General features: G+C 36.6%; 3 protein-coding genes, 1 long non-coding RNA gene and 1 pseudogene across 5 annotated transcripts; all 5 read left to right on the forward strand.

Moving 5' to 3' along the window:
- The first annotated feature begins 1,562 nt into the window (after nucleotides 1–1,562).
- LOC113279195 lies at nucleotides 1,563–3,855 on the forward strand. Its single transcript, XM_026527898.1, has 4 exons — nucleotides 1,563–1,802; nucleotides 2,058–2,276; nucleotides 2,949–3,186; nucleotides 3,284–3,855. Exons 1-4 carry the CDS (start codon nucleotides 1,563–1,565, stop codon nucleotides 3,853–3,855), a joined length of 1,269 nt encoding a protein of 422 aa, XP_026383683.1.
- Nucleotides 3,856–9,096: 5,241 nt separating this feature from the next.
- On the forward strand, nucleotides 9,097–11,094 carry LOC113277546. Its single transcript, XR_003324978.1, has 2 exons — nucleotides 9,097–9,220; nucleotides 10,677–11,094. It is a non-coding gene; the product is annotated as an uncharacterized LOC113277546 (long non-coding RNA).
- Nucleotides 11,095–14,567: 3,473 nt separating this feature from the next.
- On the forward strand, nucleotides 14,568–17,245 carry LOC113279197 (annotated as a pseudogene).
- Nucleotides 17,246–18,555: 1,310 nt separating this feature from the next.
- LOC113281950 lies at nucleotides 18,556–23,818 on the forward strand. Of its 2 annotated transcripts, none has more exons than XM_026530865.1 (9): nucleotides 18,556–18,699; nucleotides 19,710–20,316; nucleotides 20,485–20,566; nucleotides 20,730–20,805; nucleotides 21,025–21,105; nucleotides 21,635–21,771; nucleotides 22,056–22,305; nucleotides 22,840–22,903; nucleotides 22,984–23,818. In XM_026530865.1, exons 2-9 carry the CDS (start codon nucleotides 19,785–19,787, stop codon nucleotides 23,628–23,630), a joined length of 1,869 nt encoding a protein of 622 aa, XP_026386650.1. In that variant the 5' UTR covers nucleotides 18,556–18,699; nucleotides 19,710–19,784; the 3' UTR covers nucleotides 23,631–23,818. The 2 variants fall into 2 exon arrangements, with proteins under 2 accessions (XP_026386650.1, XP_026386651.1); XM_026530866.1 differs by having other exon boundaries at nucleotides 20,494–20,566.
- Nucleotides 23,819–25,783: 1,965 nt separating this feature from the next.
- Nucleotides 25,784–27,033, forward strand: LOC113281951 (protein MIZU-KUSSEI 1-like). The gene has a single exon (XM_026530867.1). It carries the CDS (start codon nucleotides 25,988–25,990, stop codon nucleotides 26,771–26,773), a length of 786 nt encoding a protein of 261 aa, XP_026386652.1. The 5' UTR covers nucleotides 25,784–25,987; the 3' UTR covers nucleotides 26,774–27,033.
- The last annotated feature ends 315 nt before the right edge of the window (nucleotides 27,034–27,348 follow it).

The following is a 27,348-nucleotide window of genomic DNA, read 5'->3' on the forward strand; positions in this document are numbered from 1 at the left end:
AAAAAAAGAAAAGAAAACTAAGTATAAAAACCCTAAAAGCAAATCCGCGTCGGCGACGCCAAAAATTGATGTGATTTGTAGATAGTGGTAAAAGTGGTTCGATTATCAGACTTGCGAAGGATAAAATATAGACTTAAATTCTAAAATTAAAATAGAAAACAAACTAAAAATTGTCACAAACTCAATCAAAGATGATATCAATATTAAAAGAACACTGAGGCTAAGATTCCACTATTTTCCAAGTTCAAAGTGATTTAATCCCAATATTTATATTTATGCAATTTTCTCGTTCAAGTTGATTCTAACTTATTGCAACTAGTAGATTCTCAAAATAACAAGTGTAAATCCAAAGCATAGAACATCAAAAACCTAGGTCCAAGTATGTTATATCAAAAGAAATCACAATTGCTTAACAGGGATCATTCAAACAATTTTCAACCAAGGCAAATAATCATAAAATAATTGCAAATAAATAAATAGAATAGAATATACCACTTCTTGTTGGAAAAATAGCTTCCTCTATCGCCTCAGCAATGGGGTTTAGCTCCTCATATTAATCACTTGCTCAAAATACATGTTTGTTGCTCAAAAGTTGATTAAAGATGAAAAACTATAACACTGGATGTTTGCAACGATGTATTGGCGTTGCAAGACAAAGGACTGACTGTTACAAAGAATGCACTGTAGCAGCGTTACAAATTTGAGACACTGTTCTTATTTGCAGCGGATGTTCTTCAGCAGCAGCAGCAGCAGAATACGGTTTCCTGCAACTTGATAAATATGGCTCTGTAGGGTTTCTAACTCCTCTGCGACTGCTCCAATAACTTCGTTTTTTTTCCTGAGACTAAAGCACACCTTTTATACTACTCAGAAACCTAAAAATAACGATTAATTCTCGCTTTTTCTTTACGTGCAAGTCACGACAATAATCTCTTCTGCCGACTTCCCTAGCCAATTCTGAGCTTTCCCGATTGTCTTAAACTCTTCCTTAGATAAAATACTACCTTAGGAAACAATTTCACGCGTTTAGTCTCCCTGAATTACCAAAAATCAACCCAAACAGAGACCCGTACAAAACTCAAACTCTGTTTCCTTATTTTGGATTATCCAGCCCAATTCGATTGATTCCAGCGCACATACCAAGCCTGTTATGCTCAATCACGTCCAGCCCAACAAATTTCAGCGATTGAATCTCTCTAAAACACCTTCGAAATCAATCCCCAACTCTGGTTCGTCTGCAACATTTTCTTCCCGCCAATTTCTGAGTTTAAAAACGATGAAGATGACCTCCCCTATCCTGTGCTGGTCTCCCTTTAGCAGCTGCCTGGAAATGGATGCCCCTTAGTAATTAGGTCACCCGTTATCCAAAGTGAGAGTCCATATAGTAGTTTTCTCCCACGAGCGCAAAAACCACTTTTTTAGCCAATTTCGCCGCAAAAGCTTATTTCTCCAAAAATACCTACAGGGACATAAAAAGCCATAATAAATATAAAATCGAGCACTAATAATATATACAATTGAGATTATATAAGACACAAAAATGTGCCTATCAGAGAGAAGATATGGTGATAGAACATTTGGGTGCTAGAAAGAAGCAGATAGAGATTGATTATATAGGCCTCCCTGCAAAAGTTTGTACAAAGTGTATGTGGATAGGTCATCATGTAGATTATGATTGTAAGAATGTGTCTCCTACAGTTCCAGTAGTGGTGGGTACAAAGCAGGAAGCTAAGGGATATTTGGAATTAAATAAAAATAGAGCCAGAAATTGGAAAAAAACTGATCAAACCTGTACTGAATTTGTAAGTCTAATTGATAAGGAAACAATAAACAGAGGAAATGGTAAAAGGAAAAGGATGGAATTGGATTGGAAATGACCTAACCCAGATGAAAGCTAAGGCTGTAGTTATTAGAGAATTGGAGGAGTCTAATAAGAATAGTGACTCAGGAAAGCAAAAATAAATTAGGAATGATAAGTCAGAGGCTGATGAGCATATCAAAAGAAGGGAGAAGGAGAATATCTACAGAAATTAATTGAAGGAAAGACTTATCTTCAGGGTTATGGATGGTTACTGGTGGAATATAAGGATTTGGGTAGAGTTTCGGCTGCTGAGATGATGACTAATGTTCTTACTGTTAATGAAGGGGATGTTCCTTTAAACCCAAGTCCAATAGCAGCTGCTGAAGATATTCTTAATGAAGACACCGTGGTTTCTGATAAAGTTAAAGACCTGAAGATTGTAGAAGGAATTTCAAGTACCAAAAGCTCTGTTCCGGTTAGTAATTCTCACTACTTAAATTTCAGCTTTATTTTGTTTTATTTGGGAACTTGTTTTATTTTATTTTGATTTGTGTAATTATCGTAAGTGCATTGACTGGTTTTTTTCTGGATTGATAAGTCTTATTATAGTGATATGTCTTAAAGAGTCTAGGTTTTCTTTTTCTTTTTATGACAAGAAAATTTTATCTTGGAATGCTCAAGGATGTAACAGTCCAAAAACCTATAACCATCTTCGTTTTCTTTTAGAGAAGTATAAGCCTGAAATTGTCTTTTTAGCTGAAACTAAAATGGGTCCGGAAAAAATGGAATTAACAGCTAAGAAATTACAATTTAGAGATTGGGTGGTCATTCCCTCTATAGGAAAGTCAGGTGGACAAATTGTGGCATGGACTAGTAACATCCTGGTAGATTTTGTAGAAGTGAAATGCAATATTATCACTATGTCTTGGAGAATTAAAGGGTTGTTATGTTTTATATCTTGTATTTATGGAGCTCTTAATGCTCAACGACAAACTGAGCAATGGGATTATCTTTTAACTCTTAATGAAAGAATTAAGGAACCATGGATGTTGGTAGGAGATACGAATTTCATTTTGGACAATTATGAAAAGGAAGGGGAAATGAAGCTTTTTCTAGTATGTTTAATGTGGTTCATAGAGCTATCCAGCAAATAGGTTTCATGGATTTAGGTTTTCAAGGTGATCCATTTACTTGGTCCAACCAAAAAGAAGGAGAAGCAAACATTAGGGAAAAGATTGATCGGGATTTAGCTAACGTCAACTGGTTTGAGGCTTTCCCTGATGCCACTGTTTACCATTTAGCTAGAATAGCTGATCATAATCCTTTACTAATTGAGCTTGATCCTCGTAAGATAGGAGGGAGTAGACCTTACAAGTACTTTAGAGGTTGGAAAGAGCATAAACAATACAATATGTTTTTTTGAAAATACTTGGTTGGAAAATAGATCTCTTTTGGATAGTAATTTGATTCAAACTTTAAAAGGTTTAACAGAAGATTTCAGGTACTGGAACAAGAATATTTTCAAGAATAAGGAAGACACTATTATGAAAATAGATAAGGAGAATGCTAAACCTAGCCATTTAGTGTCTAGAAAAAGATTAAAATCCTTGGAAAATGATCTAGAAACATTAAATAAGATAGAGAACATATATTGGTTGGAGAATAGTAGGGATAAAATTTTCAAAGAGCATGATAAATGTACTAGGTATTTTCATGTTGTTGCCTCTAATAGGAAAAGGAATAGTTCAATTTATTCGCTTCGGGATGAGTCTGGATTATGGATAGAGAAAAAGGACCAATTAGATAATATCCTTAGAAATCATTTTTCTAAAATCAGTACATCTTTGGGTGGTCAAATTAATGATGTTTTTAACAACATCATTAGTGAAGTGATTACGGAAGAGGAAAATCAAGCTTTAGTTAAAATGCCTGATGTGGAAGAGATTAAAAATGTGTTGTGTAGCATGAACCCTTGGGAATCTCCGGGTCCTGCTGGGTATCCACCTGGGTTTTTCAGACCCATTGGAACATGGTTGAATCAGATGGTTCATTAAATGAATCTTTTATATCTTTGATTCCAAAGGTGGAGAAGCTTGAGTAATCTTTTATATCTTTTACTCCGGTTGATTTTAGGCCGATAAGCTTGAGTAATGCTTTATATAAGCTTATTTAAAAAAAAATAGCTTCAAGGCTTAAGATGGTTCTGGACAAGATTATCTCTCCAAATCAGTCGGCATTTATACCAAAAAGGAAAATTGTGGACAATGTGGTTATTGCTCATGAGATGCTTCATAGTATGAAAACTAGTAAAACTAAGAAGGGGTATTTGGCTTTGAAATTGGATCTTTCCAAGGCTTTTGATAAAATGGAGTGGAGTTTTATTATCTTTATGTTTGAAAAATTGGGTTTTTCAAAAAGATGGTGTGATTTAATATATGAATGCATTTTTACTGTTAAGTCCACTGTACTCTTGAATGGTGTTCCTGGTATTCAGCTGTGCCCTTCAAGGGGATTACGGCAAGGGGATCGTCTTTCCTTTATTTATTCATCACGACATTAGAAGGATTATCAAGATTGTTTTCATATGCTGAAAATCAAAAATCCTTCTCTGGTGTTAAGATAAATAGGAATTGTCCTACTACTTCTCACCTTCTGTTTGCCGATGACTGTTTCATTTTTTGTAAAGATGATATTGCTGAAGTTAGAAATATGATGGGTATCTTAGATGTTTTTACTTCTTCTTCTGGTCAGTCAGTAAATTATCATAAATCGGGAATGTATTTTAGCAAAAAGGTACAGAATAAACATGAAAAAATATTAGCGAGAATGTTAAGGGTGCAGAGAATCTCAAAGGATGACAAATATTTAGGGACACCTTTGTTTTTTGGTAGGAAAAAAACCTTAAATTTTGAGCCTCTTTTGGATAGAGCATATAGAACTTTGAATGGATGGAAAGCTAAACTTTTTTCCCAAGCAGGGAGGATGGTTTTGATAAAATATACTATATCAACTTATCCTATATATCAAATGCAGTGTTTTAAAATTTCCAAAGGCTGTGTTAGATGAATTTGATAAACTTCAAAGGGATTTTTGGTGGGATAAGGATAATCCTAAAAAATCTTTATATCCTAGAGCTTGGCCTAGTATCAGAGTGTCGAAAGTAGCTGGAGGCACTGGTATTAAGGATCCATGTAAAGTTAATGTTTCGCTTCTTGCAAAATTAGCTTGGAGATTAATTAATAATCCAGATGACTTATGGGCAAGGATTCTGAAAGGGAAATATTTCCCAAGAACACATACTTTTCATAAGAATAGAGAGGAGAATATTTCTTGGGTTTGGCCTAGTATTAGAATTGGTTTACAAATAGTTAAAGAAAATTCTATATGGCAAGTTGGATATGGTAGAAACATAAACATTTCACTTGATAATTGGATTCCTGGTATGGGACTGTTAACTGAGTGGTAGAATGAGGATATTAAATATGTATTGGACCTCATTGAGATTAATGGTAGGTGGGATGAAATGTTAATTGAATCCAATTTCTCTACGGAGATAACAAATAAGATAAAGTCTATTTACATAAATATTAATAAAAAAAAGTTAAAGTTATGTGGATGGGTACTAGGAATGGAGAGTTCTCCACTAAATCAGCTTATAGAATTTTAACAAATGATCTTCATAATGACTTGGATAAATTTTGGTTGAAAATATGGCATACGAAACTTCTCCCTGTAATGGTTCTTTTTGTCAGGAAAATGGCAGCAAATATTTTGATTCTTAGGTATAAAATGCATTATGTCTTAGGTCATTCAGATCCATATTGTATGTTATGCATGTCTGACATTCCAGAAACATCAAAGCATCTATTCATAAAATGTAACTTTACACGAGCAGTTTGGTTTTTATTGGGATTCAAATGCCAGGTGATACCAATGATTTCCTTTCTTGGATTAAGTCTTGGTTTTTTACTCCTCTTCAGGAATGGAAAGAAGTTTTCAGCATCATATGTTGGAGATTATGGAAGTATAAAAATATGGTAGTTTTTCAAGGGGAAAAACCAGACCCATTTGTATGTATAAGGTTGATTAAAAATGATATAAATGAATGGAGATCAACAATGAGAATGGACAGACTGCCTTCAGTTAATAGGGTTAATCATGCCAGTAATAGAGGAACCTCTGGGCATTTAATATCAAGAAACACGACTAGAAGTATTCATGCAAATGTATCTTTTGATAAAACAACGGGAGAATTTGGAGTTGGTTCGGTTTTATGGTTGAATAATTCTATTGCTGATATTAAAGTCTTTGCAGGATGCACAACAAGTTCAGAATGTGGAGAAGCGCTTGTAGTAAAATGAACGTTTGAATGGGCGAAAGAGTTGCAAATGCACGATTTTCAGGTGCAAAGTGACTGTAAAAATGTCATTCTCTTTTTGTGGAATAAACCTTCTAGTTGTGAATGGAGAGCTAAATAAATTTTATCAGATGTGAAGGTTCTTTTGGGGGCAGAAGCTTATAAGAGGGTAATGTATGTACATAAAAGCTTAAATCAAAAGGCTGATGGGTTAGCTAGATGGGAAAGATTTTTTGTTTTGTTTTTTGAAGCAGGAATGTAATTGATTTAACTTTCAGTGTTTACAAATTTAGCATCTTCCTGAACTTGATATAGAATTTCCTCAGTAATGGATAATAATCAAACACTGCTAAGATAAGAAATTCTAGCTAGCTTTTCCAATGTATCTGCTACTTTATTTTTCTCCTTAGGAACATAACTACAATGCCAGGAACTACTGTTAGCAAAAATAATTTTAATGTCCAAAAGCATGTTTCGAATTATTCAGTCTGTATTGGGTCTTTCCTTATTCACTGCATCTGCAACTATTTGCGAATCCAGCTCAAAGTCTACCTTCTCCAGATTCATTTCTTTCGCCCATTTCATTACTTCCCATAGACCTTTGCATTCCACCTGCTTTGGACTGAAAGCTGCTTCTAGTTAGATACATTTGGACCCCTGTGAGTACCTGCAAAATCACGAACTATAAGACCAATGCCTCCATTTTTTAGATCATAATGGAAAGAACCATCAACATTAATTTTAAATGTGCCAACAGTTGGAGAAGACCAGTGCAGATTAGTTCTACACTGTTTTATGGCTTGAGGAGTCAAACTAGGTGGCTCTTTCTGTTGAAGTTCAATCTCTAGTTTGCATCTATGAACAATTGCATCAACTGCAACCTTCCACCCCTTGAAGACAATGTCACATCTAGATGTCCACATGCACCAGGACGCAATTGCTATCTTGCTGATTACATCTTGTGGAACTTGATCCCTTACTAAACAATCTTAAAATGAATGTAATGTATGCACTGGGGCAAGGCTGTGATCTCTCTGTATATAATTTTTCTTAGTGTTTAATATATCTTGGGTTTATTAAAAAAGAAAAAAAAACCAAAGTTAACCACCATCGGTCTATTTTTTTTAAAAGCCGGCAACATACGGTTTGGTTTGTGTAAAATCAACGGATTTGGGTGTTTTTTGCTGACCCCTAGTTTGAGCACAAACCGGATTCTTACGGAGCGCAAACCCGTACGAGTGTTTTGCTTGAATGATTTTTTAGGGACCATGGTTTTTTTGAGGGGACCATGGTTTTATTAGGCCACCTTCCCTATAGTTATAAGGGGTGTCTTAAAGCATTGAAATGCCTAACCTACCCTTAACCTAATTTAATTTAAAACCAACCCAATAACCACCTATATATATATATAACCACCACCTCCTCCCACCACCACCTCCCACCATCGCCGATTACCACCACCACCACCTCTGATTATCACCACCACCATCCACCGATTACCACCACCACCACCGCCCACCACCGCCGATTAACACCATCACCACCTCCGATTATCACCACCATCACCACCTCCGATTACCACCACCACCTCCGATTACCACCACCACCAACCACCACCACCACTATATATAGCTTAATTTAAAACATTAACAAAGATATTCTCACAAACCCATTACTTGTCATTCGTTTTTGGTTGAATAAATGAGAAGTAATCATTAAAATGAGTTGAAAATGGAAGTTGCAGAGAGGTTTAATGGAGGGTTTTTTTTCAGAGAAAAGTTCGGTTATCAAGAATTAATTTTTTCTTAACCGAACTCCGAGTTCGGTTGATTCGCAAAAAAATACTTTTAACCGAACTCCTTGTATTAGAACAACACAAGTCCATAAGTTCGGTTCCTTCGCAAAATAAGGATATCACCGAACTTTAGTTTACGAAAATAATGAGAAGTCCACAAGTTCGGTTCGTTCGCAAAAATGTTAAGTTTTCTTTGTAACCGAACTCCACCTTTGAAACTTCGTAACCGAACTCTACCTAATTCGCTAAGTAATAAATTTTGTAGTAACCGAACGTTTGCCTAATTGCATATATGCATATATAAGCCCAGTTCGGTTGATTCGCAAAATATGTTGAAGTTTGCGAACCAACCGAACTTCTAACACTAGGTTACTTTTAACCTGCAGTTCGGTTGGGAACTTGGTTGCGTCGAAGTTTGCGAACTAACCGAATACACAAGATGTACCCAAATAAATTGTTAAGTTCAAAGTTCGGTTACCTACCATTTTATCCTAGGTAACCGAACATTACACTGTACGACCAAAACCTCCATTAACGAGCGAGTTCGGTAACCTGCGTGTTTGGAAAACATAACCGAACTACACTTTCAGGTGTGTTCGGTTACATGTTCTTGATATATGGTAACCGAACTGGCCCAAATCTACATAAAAAATTTCATTTTTTTTGAAAGTTTGGAGCAATTCAACCAACATTATCTAAGTTTGAAGCCTACCTGGGTACCCAAATACCCTTCCTCCGGTTGTGGTTGGTAAAATCCATCGTTTTTCATGTTTTCCTTCTTCATCTTCTCTAACTTTACTCTCTCATAATTCTACTTCTTAAAAAAAAACCATCTGATTTTTTAATCTCACTAATTATCTTTAACTTAATCATCTCACTAATCATTACACTAACTAATCATCACCCAAAATTAATCAGGAGGGTTATTTAGGTATTGATATAAATATCTAGATAAGGGGTGACCTAGATTTACTTCTAATATCTTTATCCAAAATAAAATAAGGGTCCCCAAATAAAACCATGGTCCCAAAAAATCGTTCTTTTGCTTACCCCTCGCGGACTCAACTTTGAGCGCAAACCATTTGTGATGACTATCCCAAGCCCAACCCAAAGATCTTGAACCCTAATAAAAAGTTACGTAAGGCGGGCTAAACCCTTATACAATCTCTTTTCTCCTTCTTTATTTCTTCATCTCCCTTAGGGTAAGGCGGACTAAACCCTGTCAAGGAGATGAAAGAGATCAGACGCCGTAAACACACGAGTGAAGGTATTCATGCTTCGTACTCTCGTTTAGCTTTCAAACAAGGTTATAGTTCTAGTCTAGATCAGCTTATAAATTGTTTCATATGAATAAGGAACTCAAATTTCTGAAATCAGCTAAATCTGGCTATCTATTTAGAAGAGGAAAATCCATTGGAGGTGAAAAAAATTACCACATAGGCAACCATTTGGTAATTTTTCTCATCTGCCAGTGGATTTTTTTTTTTGAATAATCAATGGTGGTTGTTGTGATTGTCACTTTCTTCATGAGAAGATTCAGTCCATGCTTGAGAGGGATTCTCCTTGTTTCCTGAAGAAGCTATGGCCATGGTAATACAACTTTTTGATTCTGCTATTATTCTTCTGGCCAAGTATTGAAATTGAAACTTGGGTAATGTTTGGTTCTAATTTGTTAACAAGCTGAATAAAAGCTTTTAAATTAGTTTTGTTCTGAATTTTGAATAACTATTGCTGTTGTTATCTTAATTGTTATTAAACAAAGTATGAAATTGAGGGTGATGGGAAGATGATTCCGAGGAGACCAGCCAGGTTTTATCATGGTGACTATAAAACTTAATGAGTTCGAATTCATTTTAGTTGATCGTCTCCATCACCTATTTATATCATCTATAGTATAAATCATATCAATCAATTGGGACTTGGGATGCAGGTAGATGGCTTGGAAGATGGGTTATTTTGATCATGAGTTGTCTTTTCTTTCTTTTACCAAGGATTTTTTTTCTTCTTTTTAACTTGGTTCTACCTTCAACCTGAAACTTACTTCCAGGATTAAGATGACTTAATGTACATATGTATTGAGCTAGGGTTATCATAGTTAGGATTACTTACGTTTTAGTAAAATACTCTTATCTCATGTACTAAATGGTCGTATCTTCTATTCTCTTGTTTTAAAGGGAAAAACATGAAGTTTAGCAAATAGAGGGAGAAGAGATAGAGGTTGTGATTGTTCTTAAGCCAGCAACACTGGAATCATGTTGCCACTACTTTTTTGTTTTCAATTAGAGTCCTTTGTTCATATAGTTTCCTGTATATAATCTTTTACCTGTCCATCCTTTTTGCACGTCTATTGGCAGTGCTTTCTTCGAGTCTATGTGGTGGTTGAAACTGGTTCAACCTTATTGTTTTGCATATAATTCTACCTTTGAAGGGAAAAAAAATAAAACTTTATAAGCTCGAGCCACCATGCATATTTTCTGCCTTTCTGTTCTCTATGGATGCTTTATGTAGTATAATCTTGGGCAATAATATCTCACCCTAATAAACAGGTGGAGACATGCTCTTTTTGTACCCCCGTGAGCCTTTCTATTGTCTTTTTCTCTATCTAGGAGCTGTTTTTGTACTCCTTTGTCCTTTCTGCTTCTGTTTTGGGCTCTTTTGATATTTTTCTTGGTTGTTTAGCATGGAATTTGTAAGTTTTTACCTCTCTTTTCTTCCAATTGCAGATTTGAAGTCTTTATAGGCACGAACAATAGGTTTTGGGAGGGTATTTGGATTGAAGATGGTACTCTTAAATCCAATTTTTTGCTCTCTTTCCCCTGCGATAAGGGAAATAACAAAGACTCCACAGTTTGCAATATGAGGGCTATGAATAATGGAAAATTGGAATGGAACCTTAACATCTCTAGAAGGGTTCACAATAATGTTATTGAGGAAATTTCTGGCCTTCTTCCTAAACTTTCCTGGAATGGCAATAAGAATTTGGGGCGTGGGAAAAGATCATCTATAACTGCTATTAGTTTGCTGTGTAACTGTGTGTTTCGGTTGAAGTCTTGAAGTAGGCTTTTATACCTTGTTTCCTGTTTTTTCTTGGACGTCAGGCTGATGCCATCTGTCAGATATTTTTTCTTGGTGTTGTTTGTATGGGCACTTCCCTCAAGTCTCTTTTCTTATTTATACCGTTCAAAGATAGCGAGTTTAGTCTCTGGGAGGAGCTGCTCCCGGCTGTGACGAAATAATTGCTCGTTTTACCATGGAAAGTGGAGAAAGTGGTTCTTGCCTAGAAAAGGATAATTGTGGCCAATATGGGGTTCAAAATGATCCTTCCCTCCAGAATCAAGTAGTTAAAATAACCGTTTTAAAACTTACCGGAGGACATACTTTTGAACATTATCATAACCCTCTTCTAACCATTTTTCTGCTCCAATGGCACCCTTAATTCTTCTTCTCCTCTTTCTTTTCCGAGCAATTTCTGTCAATTCCCAATCACCTGATGCCCTGAAATTTCTTGGAGGTAACAACTAGGGCTGCACAACGGGTAGGGTGGGTAGGATATTGCCTATTTCGCCACCCTACCCGCCTACTGGCGGGTAAGAAATTTTTTACCCGCCACCCTACCCGCCATTAAACGGGTAAGATCCTACTCGACCCATTAATTAGCGGGTCGGGTAAGATAGGATGGCGGGTATTTTTTTTTTAGTTTCCTATGTTCTGGTTAATATTGTGTATACAAAAAATACTTCCTAAAAAACAAAAAAAAATCTTGTAACAACACAGCAAATAAGAGCCAACCTATCTAACGGTACTGCCAATCTAACAAGGGAAAAATGAACAAACAAAAGCATCTTGTTAGGCAAAAAGCCATTTGTAGTCTCAAGATCAAAAGTTCTATTTTTTTCAAAATCATGTAACATTGTTCTTCATATAAGAGTATCATCATCAAAAGCTCTTCATATGACCTTCTTCTGCAATCATCATCTACAATGATGGAGTTGGAGTACGTACTAAGATCACCAAATAAAGCTGCATAACAACAGATAAAGCCAATCAACATCAAAATCTCCTTATACGCTACATATCAAAGCTGATTAACAAAGATTAATTAAGAGTCATAACATATCAACAATGCAGTTGATGTTAGTACATAAAAAGAGAACGAGGTTCAAAAGACATTAGTACATACTGTATATTACTACAAACAGTTGAACACAAACGTAAGATTGTTTAAACAACCTCAATGACCTCTATTGGGGCTGGCTAACCAATTCTATAATGATTGGTGCAAGATCCTTGTACTATGATCGTGTTACCATTTCTCATATTACCAGTAACTCCTCTTTGGGTGGAAAAAAGGTACTGACTACTTCATGAACCTGCCAGTACCTTGAGGCCACAGAAAGTAGAAACCACTAACCGTGGATTTATGGTGTTTAGATTCAGCAAGGGAGAATCAGTTTTAACCACGAGATTTTATAAGGTTTGAACTTATTGTTAGTACTCAGACCCTTAAACAAGTATTCCTACTTTCACTCAACGAAATGAGAACGATGAGCAACAACAAGTCTACAACTGGAAAGTTATTTTCACAACAAGTCTATTTTCACCACAAATATAAGCACCAAACTCAACTGAAGGGAGTCAGTTCTAAAATGACTGAAAAAGAAACGTAAAATACCTGTAGAAACTGAACTAGGACTCGCGCATTAGCCAGTCATACTTTTCAGGAGCAAGGGACATAGTCCTTACCACCAACCTTATACTAACCACCTTCACAATAGTTACACTTCGCCCATTCAATCCCATTTGCGTTAAAACTTGTCACAAAATGCCTCCATACCCAAGATGTCCTCTTCCGTTTCTTACTTCCGCTCACCTCTGGTTGAGAAGATTGTCGAGGTGGAGGTGGAGGTGGCGGAGATGCAACATACTAGCCCTTCGATTCACTGGAGGTCTTGTTGGCATCTCTTCTGCAATCTCAAACATGTTGCAAAGCTTGGTTAAAAGTGCTCCAATTCTACCTAATTCCAATCTTCTGTCAGCTCGTGTAACAACAGCTGTTTCAACCTTCATATTCACACAAAAAACAACATCAGTAACAACATTTCCCAACTCGATTTACACTTCCAGATACATGTCAATCAACATCAGCAAAACTAAGGACAATTATGAAGACCTGACTAGTTAGATGCACTTAAGATCCAACAATATATACAACTCAACAATGTAAACCCATAATTCATTTACAAATAAGAAACCCATAATTCATTTACACCTTATTCAAACATGCAATCAGTAATTACGACCTACCCAAGGTATGAATTGAAAAAAATGAAATCATTGATCAAATACCAATTGAATTAGGGCTGAAGGAATTTTTAAAATCAATCCTTACCTCTCATACTGCACCCAAAATTGACAAACCTCAAGATTAAATTTAGCTGAAATCCTGAAATTCTTGTGTTTGGAGGTAAAGAAGATGCTTCGTTGGATATGGTTACTTTAGATTTCTACTGATACATGAGTTTTGATTTCGAGGTTATTTAGATGAACGATTTGTGACAGTGATTTTACATATTTGATGTGAGAGTCATGTTCGTCTTCGATTCCTAACTTTGATTTGTAATAATGAAGAACTGGATTTTTCAATCTAGGGTTCTAGTGCAGAGAGGAGAAGTATGAAGCAGAACGACGAGTAAAATCATGAGAATGAGTTAATGATTCAGAATAGTCTGTTTTCCCTTTCGAAAATCAAACATGCAGATTATGAAATTAGTAGATAAATCAATCAAAATTCTCACAAGTTCACAACAAAATCAAACCTCATTTTACTCGTTAGGTGGAGATGGAGCTGAGTTTTAAGACGAGTTTAGATGAAGATGGTATTGATAGAAGAAAGGGTTTCGTTGAAAATTTCAATTGAGTGATTCTCCTGTTAGATTTGGAGCAGAGTTTGATTTGAGAACAGGGAGAAAGGGTTTCGACTTTTCTTCGATTTGTGATTTGGAAAAGAAAAGAGATACGGAAGCGAAAAAACCAACCTCACTTTTTACCCCTGATATGTTTCAAAATTACGAAAAAAATAGGCAGGAGATGAAAACAATGCGAGGGTTACTCAGTCATTTGAGTATATTAGCGGGTAGGCGGGTAGGGTAGGATAATTTCGGGTTTCACCCATCACCCTACCCATTTAATAGTGGGTAAGAAAATCTCTAACCGTCACCCTACCCGTTCAATGGCGGGTAGGGTAGGATACAGTTAAATCGTTGGCGGGTAGGGTAGAAATAACGGATATGGGTAGGGTATGTGCACCATTGAACGGGTAGGGTAGGATACGGTTAAATCGTTGGCGGGTAGGGTAGAAATAACGGATATGGGTAGGGTATGTGCACCCCTAGTAACAACTCTCTCTATCTCTCTCCCAACTTGTGATTTATGGTTCAAAAATTTTGAATGCATTTACATGTAAAGAAACTGTACAATTTCAGCCTTCTTTTGAACAATTTTAGTGCTAATCTTCTCGTCAACATTAATGTTTATAAGAAAATTGTAACCATTTAGATGACTCGTGTCTTTCTTACTTGTTACATTGCTTATGAAAGTTTTGCTGACTAGCGCGCATGCCTTTGGCGAATTCCTTTTTGTTTTCAGCTCAAGAGCCTACAAGAAAAACAACTCACAGGCTTTCAAAACCACTTGCTGGAGATAATGGAAAGATCTATACGTGTTCAGATCGAAACTTTTTTGCTTTTGAAAGCAATGGTTCTATAGCCTGGAGTGTGCACATAAATTTTACATGCTATGTTGATATACCTCCATATCAAGATGAGTTCGGAAAGGTACACAATTTCGTTCATTTGTAGATAGTTGTCTTCTTTTATGTTCTCTCAATTTGTTTGTGGTTCTGCATTTTTTTTTGTCAGATATATTTGGTGGCAGAAAACAAAATTTTGAAAATCAATCCTCCAAGTGTTCGGAATCCTGAATCTACATATTCTTTGGTAAAATGTTAACCACAGAAGGATCAAACAAAATTTCTGGGATGGCAGTAAGTGTTATAAGTTCACTGATGTTTATCACCGTTGAAAACCGAGGACTATTTGCATACACACTGCGAGGTCAAAGATTATGGAGTGCTGGACCTGTTCTTTATAGATCTGGTTACCGTGTAGGCTGCAAAAGAAATGTTACAGGTTGTCATTTTACTTCAGCTCCTGTTGTTGATCAATGCGAAGGTAGTGTCTATGTAAGATCACCAATTCCTACGCTTCCATTTGTAATTGTGCTTGTCAGTTTGGTAAGGCTTAAATTTCTATTCCATTAGCAAACTTTATTGCCTAAGATGGTATGTGTGCTTTTTGTAGATTTCTAACACTTACGGGGAGCTCTACGCATTGGCAATTCGAAATCCTCAATTCAAATGGATTCGGGATTTAAGTGAATTTGATACACTTCACACAATAACCCCAGGAAACAATGGTCTTTTGTATGTCACTTTCCCTGTTAAGGCTCTTTTGTTGGCATTAGATGTCTTCACCGGAAATATTTTGTGGCAGAAGAATATTGGCCCTCTAAGTACAATAGACTGCTCTCCAATAGTCGATTCCAACGGTAACTAGCTATGACTCTTCTCAAACTTTCAAATTACAGTATGTTAGGAACGAGTTCTAGAATTTCGGCAATAGGCCAATAGTTGAATTAACAAGAACACCTTTGTACATATTCCTTACAGGATGGATATCCATTGGTTCATTGGATGGCTTCCTGTACTCATTTTCACCTTCTGGAGATCTTAGGAAATTTCCGAAAGCAAATGTACTTGATTCAGTTGCTCTAGTTAGTCCACTCCTACATTGCTCTGGATATGCAATCTATTTTTCTCAAACTGTTATGGAGGGGAAAATTAGTCGAACTATTGGTGATTTCACTTACATTTCTGCAATGAAACCCAAAAATGTTGTATTTAGCATGTTAGTGCCAGCTACTGGATCTGTATACTGGTCAGGAACTTATACCGGTATGTCTAATTTCTCTCATTCTTGTTCGGGTATAAAGATTTGATTGCCGCATTCTGTTTAGAGATGACACTTTTGTCCAATAGCAAATTGGTTTTTCTTAATAGTCAGACTACATGTATCAGGTCAATTCGCGTCGTTCTTGAATGAAAGCATTCTACAGTACTTCACAATGGATGAGAGAATTCTTCTTGCTTTTGTAACTGCAGGAAGTAAGTTTTTTCTACAAAGACATTCTAGCACCATCCCCCTTTTCATAAACCGCTATCTTTAAAATTGCGATTGAAATTTTTGACCATATTTTTCTGCTGTGATACGGGCAACCCTCTGGCATGTCGCACAACACGTAAAATCTCTTTTTTTGTTATCACTTTTGCAAATGGGATAAAACTAGTACGTGCTTGATATGTTTTAATCTCTTCTTTCATATATAACCAGGTCAGAAACATGCGTCGAGCTGCTCCCTAGAAAAGCCTAAGCATCTCAGCATTTACGCAGAGAATGAAAGAACACTACTATGATATCTGTTATTTGAATCTCTTGTTTTGATAATATTGCTATGTGCCGTCCGTTTCTGCTGTATATTTTGGGGAAAGGAAAAACTCAAAAACCAAGACCTCGAAAGATTTCTAGAGAAGAGGGTGAGTCATGAATTGAAAATCATATAGATAGTACAGTGAGCCTAGCCTATCTTCGCCGAATTTCCTTCCTAACCTTGATTTATACTTCAGCGTTCGCTCCAGGTAGATCTAAAGGTATTTGACCGGGCAATTACTAAGCAAAAGCAGAATGCGGCAGTAGGAGAAGAAGCCTCGAGACATGAGGCAATGGAGAAATTACGAGTCTTGGTTAAAGAGAGAGATGGTATAGCACGGAAACTCTCGACAACGTATAGCTTGGGTAGAGATACAGGTAATAAGCCAATATCAAAATCTGTTCTTCCATTGTACGATGACAAGACATATACTTCATCAAGTGAGGGTACAAGTGATTATAGTGGCAGTTGTGGTAGTAGTGGCAGTCATGGAAGTAGTAGTCGAGAAGATGAAGCTAAGAATTTGGGTTACGATGGAGACGAAGAATCTGCTCTAAAAGGAAAAAAGAAGGTAGAAAGTGATGAAGCTGCACCTTCTAATACCAGTGCTGGGAAATTCAAAGAGATGGATTGGGAGAGTTCCGCAGTGGCTACATCTTGTTTTACGTACCCATTATACGTCCATGGGGAGAAGGGTGGTAGTAGTAAGAGCAACTCGTTGAGGAGGACATTATCTTCTATTAACTAGACTAGAAGGAGTTCAATTTGGACTTTTGCTTATCCCGCCCGTCTGTGGCACAAAATGCACCGTTCAATGACTTGATTCTGTATTTGTTAAAATTTGCTTCTTTATCTAATCGTGAAAGTTTGCGTCACCGCGGATGTTATTGTGGTGAAGTTTTTGGTCTAAAGTTGCTAGAGTAGGCATTGTGGCCCAAAAGCCGGTACATGATCTTCTACCCCTTCCAAACTAAAACATGCACTAGGGTGTTTCGATGTAGACTCAAAAGTTAGCTTTTTGATTTTTAGAAATCGAAATATTAGAAGTCAGTTTGGTAATAATTTTTTATAACAACTTCTAAAAATAGAAAAGTCAGTTATTTGTCAAAGTTGCTTCTGACTTTTGGAAGCAGTAAAGTCAGAATTTATTATTATAACACGTTTGGATATAAATCTGCTTCTGAGTTCTGACTTCTGCTTCTCCAAAAGTAGAAGTAGATGTTAGAAGTCAAAAGCAAAAACATTTTGCTTCACAAAAAGTTAATTTTTCTGCTTCTGGAAGTCATTCTGAAATTGTTTAGCCAAACTTTCCAAAAGTCAAAAAGCAACTTCTGGATGTGTATCCAAACGCGTTAGAAGCAAAATAGTTTTGCTTCTGACTTCTGCTTCTGACTTCTACTTCTGGAGAAGCAGATTTCTATCCAAACACGCACGCTGTTAGCTTCTCCAGAAGCATAAGTCAGAAGTAAAAACATTTTGCTTCACACAAAGTTGACTTTTCTGTTTCCGAAAGTCGTTCTGAAATTTTACGCCAAAACTAACCTTTTGCTTTTTGACTTCTAGAAATCAAAAAGCTAGAAATCAGTTTGAGTAGAGAATTTTAAAACGACTTATAGAAGTCGAAAAGTTAACTTTTTATGAAGCAAAATAGTTATGTTTCTCATTTTGTTTTAAACTTTTGCTTCTAGTATCCAAACACAAAAACTGCATATAATTTCAGAATAATATCTGGAAAACAAAACATTTTGTGAAGCAATTTTAATCTTTGGTACGGAGTATGATTTCTGCTTCTGTGTATCCAAGCAGGTTTTTAGAGATTCGGACGTGCGGCCTAAAATATTTTCCATGATAAAAATCTATCACAATCACCAGATTCAGCCACCTGGACTCATCATCGACTTCTAGGAACACCCAGGTCCACAGATCTTCCATAACTTCAAAGCACCGACCCCACACCAGCAAACTGTTTCAATTTAATATTCTAAACCTAGATGCATCCGATAATTACCTCTTTATGATTAATTTCCTCTTTGAAAACACACCCACTAGAAATTTCCCTCTCGCTTCTTCTTCTTCATATATCTCATCATCACTTGAGGCTGCTTCTTCTTCTCTTGTTGGAATTTATTCTATGGATCTCTCTTCCTCCCTCTAACTCCTCAACACAAACTTTGTGTTGGTTTTGAAGATTCTTTTCTACAGGTAAAACCCCCATTCTCAAACCCTAATTTATTGTAGCTTAAAAGTTTTATTCTGAATCTCTTCTACTTAATTTTTATTGGATTAGTCAAGTATGAATTATCTTGATGTTTAGGGTTTAGGGTACTGTATTTGTAGCTTAAAGTTTCTTTCTTTGGGTATCTCTTATCTTTATCCATTTTTTTTTTAATTATAATGGTTTTAATACCTTTGGATTTGTAGTAGTAGAATAAGATCTTAGCCGGAATTGGATGAATTGAGTAGATGTGATTTGGTTAAAATCTTAGTTTTTATTTTCAAACAAGAATGTAATTTAAGAGAACAGTAGACACTATAGATTTGTAATGGTTTATTGAAAACCCTAGATTTTAATAGCCGCAATAAGTTTTTCTTAAGGAATGTATGAATGCATGAAGTAATGGATTTGTCCTCTAGGTGATACCCCTAAAACTGTTCTTGACTTCTTGTTCTCAAAATATCTTTCAGTGGGGCAGTTTCGAACTTGATTAATCCATTGTTGGAAGGATTATAATAGGTTTGTGTGAATTGTCGATGTTTTATTTACTTTGAGACGTAATAGGAAATTTCGTAGCTCTTAAACATAGAGCCCATCTTGAATGTATAATTAAAAGCTCTTTTTTTCTTGTGATGTTCACAAATATGAATCTATGGGTAGCAAATACTGCAATTTGGAAATTAGCATGTGCCGCATGTCTTCATGTGCATATTATAGGATATCTTGAACATGATCAAACTGTGTTGATATAGGCTGAAACCTACCATGACATTTGATGTATAAACCCAATATTTAAATTTGTAAAATAAAAAAGCGTCATCATCCATTATCCTTAGCTTTAAACGATTAATTGAGTTGGGCATTAAACTGTGCAAGAATTTTACTAAATCTGGCATCTGTTTGTCTGTTCCTCCAGTGAAATATTACTGTTGTGATGCTGTGTAATTATTAATACTTATGGTTATGGAGACTGACTTTGTATATTGACTTTTATTAGGGAACTTTTAGTGGAGATTGGTTTTTGCTGGAAGTTGGTTGGGTTTGCTGAGAAACATTGGTTAATTATTGGAACATGGCACTTGAGGATTTTATTGACCTCAATGCATCTGGTGCCTCTGTTAGCGGAACTGAGAACAATGAAGCACCAAATTCAGATTGTGTTATAAGTGAGCCAGATCCTCAGCCTAGCAAATCTCGAGGTACGAAGGACGCCATCAATGGGGAAATTCAAGGTAGAGATGATATTGCTAATAATGAGGATCAAGTTACAGAGGACTCTGTGAATGATAAAAATCAAGGTAGAGAGACTGTCATCGATGAAGAGAGTCAAGGCAGAGCGAGCCTTGTCAACGAGGAGGAATTGGAAAAAGGGCAATGTGTCGGAGGAAATATGGAAGGTCAACAGACCCAACACACACAGGATATGGAGGTTGACAAGGATTTGTTTGAGCAACCACTCGTTATGCAGGAAAGTATTATAGTGGCTGAAACTATCAAAACGGTGGAGAAGGTTGACACGTTCAACTCGTTTATGAATAGCGAGAATGGTTTTGCAGTAGTCCGGAACAATATTGACATCAGCTACAGTAAAATAGATGACAGACGTATCCTTTTTTCACTTATGACTATGTTGATAGTTTCTTCTAGCCATTTCTTTTATTTGCCGCAGTACCATAGTACAATTTGCTATTCTGGCGTCATTTTTGGCTTTCTATCAGTACATGCTCCTATCTGTTGTTTTCTCATGGTTTCCATGACTAGTCATGCTTTAGCTATATCAGGTGTCAAAAGGAAGCGAGTTGAATATGCTGATCAGGAACCATCTGTGCGTGTCATATATAACTCCTTAACAAGGTTAGAGCATGATCAATTGTTTTTTTTTAATCAGAAAGTAACTCGTATGGATCGTGAATTCAGATCAGACCCAATACCCACCAAAAAAGAATTATGCTGAGTTCTCTTGAAATTATAGTACTTGCATATTATCATTTATTCATGTTATGGTCAATCTTCTCAGTGCAAGCAAAAGGAAGCTTGAAGAACTTTTGCAGCAGTGGTCTAAGTGGAATGCTCAACATGATTCTTCGACAAATGTAAGCCTCATAATCCGAAACAGTGAGATTCTGTTTTCTGTTTGTGTTGTACACACTCATTCCAATTCAGGGTGGACTTGTGCATTGAGTACCGATGTCGGTATGAATCTCAATCAAGTATATTGACTGGTTTCACGTAGCATTATCTGGTAGGATCCAAGTTTTGGTTACATTTTCGTTTATTTGCGTGACTAAGTTATTTGCTTTACATCTTATCAGATGCCTCACGAAAACTTGGTATCTGGTGAGGAGACTTACTTTCCGGCACTACAAGTTGGCACAGAAAGATCTTCTGCGGTGGTAGGTTATTTATTGAACATATGTTGCTCCCATGCATCAGATGTTGGACTAAACAATATGACGTTGTCCTGAATTTTCAATTTTGATCTGTTCTTTTTTAATCTTAGTTGGGTATTCTGTTTTTGCATTCCAAAACCAGTGACAAAATCAGTAGATAGGTATCTTGGAATGCACATTTTACCTCACATCAATATACCAGTTCCCACTTACTAGGGATGTTTATGATGTCCTCTGGAATTGCTGCAATTCTACAATCAGTGAGTCCCGCAGGTTTATGATGTTTTCAGAATATTCTACCATCACCCAATTAATGAAGATATTGGATTGATTTCACGACATAAGATGCATTCTGTCATTTGATTATAAGTGAAATTTTCTTTTTGTGGAACTAGCAGTGATTGTTCCTGCTTTGTTCGTTAAACTTTCATACTTTTTAGGTTAATAATACCATCCCTTCCTTGTGGATCTGCTACAGTAGATATGCAAGTTCTGGATATTGCTCTAATAATTGTGTCCTTTTTTATTTAAGTCTTTCTGGATGGACGATGATACAAGAAAAGAGCAAACCGAGGAGATCATTCGTGTGGATGGCGATTCTGCACCTCTTTATGATCGAGGGTTTTTATTGGGTTTGACTTCAATGGATGGACCATCTAATGTGGAGGGGTAAGTTTCATTTCTTCTCCCACAAATAAAATTGCCATTATATGGGAATTGAAAAATATGTTGAATCATGCTGAGGACCAGTTTTCGACCAGTTTTTCTGTTTAGGATTTTGGTATTGTAAGGCGCACTGGTTAAATTAATGGGCTTTCGTGGATAATGCTGAATACTTCTTGTTTATGACTCACAATTCGTGATGGTTTGGGAATACTTAGGGTCATTTGGTTTGGGGACTAGTACTGATGCAAGTAGATTCAAACTAATTACACAAGTACTTTTTTATGCAGGGGTTTGGAAGCAGTAGAGGCTTCTCGATGTTTCAATTGTAGTTCATATAACCATGCACTGAAAGATTGCCCCAAGCCTCGTGATCACACTGCTGTAAATAATGCTCGGAAGGAACACAATTCCAAAAAGCATCAAACTTCTGGTCCCCATAAGAATACTCGGTACTATGAGAGTTCTTCTGGTGGAAAGTATGATGGTTTAAGGCCTGGATTCCTTGGTACAGAGACAAGACAACTTCTGGGCATTGGGGTAACATGACTTTTATTTCTCTCGCCTATCATACTTAGTTTATATTTTTTGGTGTGTTAAATCTAGTTTCTGCATCTTGAGTAGTTGCATTCTTAGCCTTGCTTTCCTTTTGGGGAAAGCCGCTTGTTGCTGCTCATTATATGTGTGTTGTTGACTGCTCAAAGATACATCAGTTTGAAGTTTGGCAGTTAGAAACTGGACAATTTGTTAATTATTAATGTTGATATGCTTTCCATAGTTGATCTGCAAGTATAATGACCTGAATCAATTAACAAATACCAAAATAATGAAAATAGATCACTTACTTTCTGTTACACATGTGATTAAGTATTCTTGTTAATTGAAATATGAGACATTAGTTATATCCGCTACGAATCGTGCTCTTTTAATATGTTAGTCCTTGTGACCTAATATTTGACGTCTTGACTGGGTGTTGAATTTGTAAGGATTTTCTGTTTCTTTTCGTATTTGCAACCATGGTGCCTTTGCTCTGGTTCAAGATTAGCTTTCTAACTACTTCCTTTGGTTATACAGGAGTTGGATCCACCTCCATGGTTGCACAGAATGCGTGAAATAGGATATCCTCCAGGATATATGGGTAATTTTCTACACGTTTTTTTCCTGTCAGAATTGAGTTCTTCGGGAAACATGTCTTACTGTCATGTTAAAATGTTTTAGATGTGGATGATGAGGATCAAGCTTCTGGTATCAAAATATACTTGGATGAGAAGACCAGGATTGACCAGGAGGACGGAGAACTCTCTGAAACAGATGAACCCGAGCAACCAGAGCAGAAGAAGAAGATGAGTGTTGAGTTTCCAGGAATTAATGCTCCAATTCCCGAGAATGCTGATGAGAGACGATGGGCAGCTTTGCCAGCAGTTTCCAGTTTTGACCCATATAGGAATGCTATTAACAGGTTTAACCCATCTCCAAGCCATTCATCAGAGGCCAATTACAGAGGCCACTTCAGTGATCAGAGACGGCCCAGAGACTACCGAGATGATGGTCACTACAGTGATCAGAGACGATCCAGGGACCACCGAGATGATGGTCACTACAGTGATCAGAGGCGATCCAGGGACTACAGAGATGATGCACCACCGGGGTGTAACCCAGAAGCTGGTATATCCCCTTTCGTTCCATCTTATAGAAGTCCGAATTTAGGTAGATCTCTATCTGATAGAGGAAGGTGGAACCCTTCTGGGAATGGAGATTCATCCAATCAGAGTCCCTATGAATCTTTGCAGCACTCGGGTTCAGATTCACGCAGAAGTGGCTCTGGTCACAAGCAATTGAAACGGCGCTTTACCGAGGGACCTTAAAATTCTTATTATAAATTTTGTACACTAATGTATTGTAACTTTTATTATTAGTTTCTTTCATGGTTATTTAGTTAGTTTACCTAACCGGTAATGTTTACTTTTTAGAGAACTCTAAAAATCCACCAAACATGATAACACAAGCTTTTTATTTCCAACAATTGTAGAACTTATCAGGTGTTTTTTGTCCACTGTAATCTGCGGTATCCATATGGAATGTGTTATTATACAAGACCGTTGTGGCCTGTATTACACAATCCAGTCTCTCTTTTTTTAATAAACAAAGCAACTACTGAACCTGAAGTTACAAGACACCACAAACCAAATATGACACAGGACCGACTGCAGACGACTTTCAAATGGGACCAAGTGACTAGTCTTCCGTATTACAATACAATTTAGTCAGTGCTTATCAACAGAAATCATGTAGTATCCTAGTTAGTAAGTTCGCGAATGATTCACGAATCATTCGCGAATTTTTCCGTATCACGAATTTTACCGTCTTATTCGCGTACGTTTGCAACTCCGAACCCAAGTCGCGTATTATGTGGCATTCCCGGATTATTCGCGAATCGTTCACGAATTTTACGTATCCCGAATGATACGTCCGCTTAATTCGCCATAAATTCTTTAGCTTTTACTTTTCAAAGACTCCATTTTTTGGGCTTTACTGCCTCCCGAGCATACACGACCGAATATTAGACGTGTTGTAATTTTTATGAAACAAAAACGACTGAACAAATTTGAAGGTGAAGGTGAGAGAGATCTCAAACTCACTAACCAAGCATCTAAACCACCATACGACGTCCTCTTGGATAACCAATGTTGTATATATTATTAATATCATCATATTGAGTTTATTTTTTCCTTAAATAACTCACACATGCATAAAAATTGGTCTATGACCTTATAAATACAAATTATTTGTTATATATAGATACCGAATTTTCAGAGCTGAACTCACATTTACAAATCGAATTATACACGTACGTATGCCGTTCCGAATTAATGACGAATCACGTCCCGTTGACCGAATTTTGGACCGAATTTGAATTTTACAAAACCGTATAATACGCGTACGTTTGCCGTTCCGTACGTTTGCCGAATCCCGAATTGCTAACTAGGTGTAGTATTCCTTCTTCATATTAGCTTTCTTCTCTTTTGAAAACCTGTATTTTTACATGATGCCAGGTCATGACACCAGCAGCCACTTTGTTTAGCAGACCCTAATGCTGATATATACTACACAAAAAAAAAATCGCCACACACAATGCACCTCCGTACACATCTCCCGTGGGCTGGTCCTATTAGGGCCCACAAATAAAAAAAAGGAAAAAAAATCTGTGAGAGACGGTTTTAGCATAATTTTTTTTCTCGGTTCATAGAAAATCACCCTTCGATGAGACCTCTTTTTAACGAAAGTTTTGCGGAATTGCCGTTTAGAAAAACAAGAAGATAGATTCTTCTTTTTTGAAGCATTCAAGAAGATAGATGAAACCTAACTTTTGAAGAGGTTAAAATACGATTCCCTAACTTATTAGGTGACAGGTCTACATATGATAAATATGGATTGCAAATGATTCGGGACTAGAATTACCCAACAAATACTGTTTTAGTTCCATTCACGTAAGCATGGCTGCATCAGTGCTTGAGCAACCAGACAAAATGATACCCTCCCTAGTTGGTGTTGGTAGTTATGGTAGTTGTAATATTACCTGCATATAACTGTTTCTTATTTCCATCAGGAAAGAAGAAAAAAGGCAAACAAAAAATATAAAGAAATGGAAGAACATTGACAGGAGTGTGAAATATAGTGTGACAAAATGAAGATAGGAGCCAAACGTAAATAGGGCGGCATAAACCATCATCCTAATCATATTTAATGGCTATATACCACGTTCATCTTGGGAGATTTAACCCCAAATACCTGAACCATGGAGCAAGATACACATGTCCAAGTACCTGCAGATAAGCTTGGTGCAGTCATGGTCATCATAATATACATGGAACGGATGAAAATTCACATGATTATCTGCAATAAAAAAATACGTGTTACACGCCCAATGCACATGTACAACAATCCCAAATTTTGATCCCACAAAAAAATAAAATAAGTTTTTCATTAATTTCTTGTCATAATATAGGTGGGACTGCTCAACTTCTTTTTGGATTCTCCTGTGTGAGATTGTCAGTAGTTAGAGCATTGCCATAAAAGCTGAATGGGAGAAGCTTTTAATGAACCAAAAACATTTCCAACCACAAGATATAAACAAGAAGGCCATTGAATTCATTAAATTCTCAATTATACACTGCTTACCCATATCTTCATCACCCCATACTACTGCATCCGGTTCTAAGATATGAAGACAATTATGGCAAGAACTCCTCATGATTCTTCATTCTCTTTCTCAAGTAGGCATTTTTGCTGGATTGCAAATACTGAAGATTCTGAAATTAATGAAGATAATGAGATTCTCACTTCTTTCCCTTCAACAAGATTATACAATGAAGAGGAGGAGGAAATTCAAGAAAAAAATGCTAAAGCTTTGGTGGTACCAGCAAGAAGACCAAAGAAGAATAAACTTATTCGATTTGGAAGCTTGAAATCGGTTCTTAATGTCTTCGGCAGGAGACGGTCAGGTTCGAATCGACTCGGTAGTCGGGTCATCGGTACTATATTCGGGAACAGGCAAGGGCATGTAAGCTTAGCGTTTCAAGATGATGCAAAGTCATATCCAGCTTTTCTGATCGAACTTTCTACTCCCACAAGCGGATTGATACAGGAAATGGCGTCGGGTTTAGTCCGGATAGCGTTGGAATGTGATAAGAAAACGGATAAGAAGGGAATAAAATTGTTGGAAGAACCACTCTGGAGGAGTTATTGTAACGGACAGAAATGTGGGTTTGCGATGATGTTTGACTGTGGACCAGATGAGTGGAAAGTCTTGAAAGCGGTTGAACCGATATCGATTGGTGCAGGTGTTTTGCCGGGTAATATTGTTGGCGATGGATCAGAAGGGGAGCTTATGTATATGAGAGCTAAATTTGAAAGAGTTGTTGGTTCTAAAGATTCTGAAGCATTTTATATGATGAATCCTAGTGGTAGTAAAGGTCCTGAGCTTAGTATCTTTTTGATTAGAGTCTGATTAAGCCAAGCCGACTTCACTCTAGTCCCGAACTCTTCACCATTGAAGAAGGGCTTTGAGTTCATACTACTGAAAGGGTTTTTATCTTGAGTCATGTAAAATTGAGATGTGATTCTCTTCCCATGGAAAACATAAGTTACATGTTTTGTCTCACTATCTCAACAGAGATTTGGGTGTGAGTTTTATAGCCTTATCGGCTTTGTAATTTGTTAGTTCATATATTTGTTAAAGTGCTATGGAGAATTTTCATTTCTCTTTAATTGCAAATTTGGGTGAACAAAAAGCAAAGTAACAAACATATATCACTTAAGTGCCAGGCTGTTTGTATAGCACGTCAGAAGTAGCTTTTCGATTTCTAGAAGTTGAAAAGTCAAAAATTAGTTTGGCTGTCAGATTTCAAAACGACTTTCAGAAATCGAAAAGTTAACTTTTTGTGAAGCAAAATAGTTTTGCTTCTGACTTCGACTTCTAGAAAAGCAGAAGTCAGAAACAGATTTGTAACTGTGAAAGGACAATAGTCCCACATTGCTATAATCCGCTTAATTAACTTAAAATATAATATAGAAGGGTCGCTC

The sequence above is a fragment of the Papaver somniferum genome, chromosome 5 (genome assembly GCF_003573695.1).
Source record: "Papaver somniferum cultivar HN1 chromosome 5, ASM357369v1, whole genome shotgun sequence".
In the NCBI taxonomy this organism is placed as follows: Eukaryota; Viridiplantae; Streptophyta; class Magnoliopsida; order Ranunculales; family Papaveraceae; genus Papaver; species Papaver somniferum.

What these genes read in the sequence shown, in the direction of transcription:
- LOC113279195 (XM_026527898.1), top strand. Translation starts at nt 1,563, where the DNA reads ATGGTGATAGAACATTTGGGTGCTAGAAAGAAGCAGATAGAGATTGAT. An exon ending in ATCAAACCTGTACTGAATTT is followed by an intron (nt 1,803 to 2,057) that starts GTAAGTCTAATT and finishes ACTTATCTTCAG; the next exon opens with GGTTATGGATGGTTACTGGT. An exon ending in ACCTTACAAGTACTTTAGAG is followed by an intron (nt 3,187 to 3,283) that starts GTTGGAAAGAGC and finishes AAACTTTAAAAG; the next exon opens with GTTTAACAGAAGATTTCAGG.
- LOC113281950 (XM_026530865.1), top strand. Translation starts at nt 19,785, where the DNA reads ATGGCACTTGAGGATTTTATTGACCTCAATGCATCTGGTGCCTCTGTT. An exon ending in CAGTAAAATAGATGACAGAC is followed by an intron (nt 20,317 to 20,484) that starts GTATCCTTTTTT and finishes GTCATGCTTTAG; the next exon opens with CTATATCAGGTGTCAAAAGG. An exon ending in GACAACTTCTGGGCATTGGG is followed by an intron (nt 22,306 to 22,839) that starts GTAACATGACTT and finishes TTGGTTATACAG; the next exon opens with GAGTTGGATCCACCTCCATG.
- LOC113281951 (XM_026530867.1), top strand. Translation starts at nt 25,988, where the DNA reads ATGAAGACAATTATGGCAAGAACTCCTCATGATTCTTCATTCTCTTTC.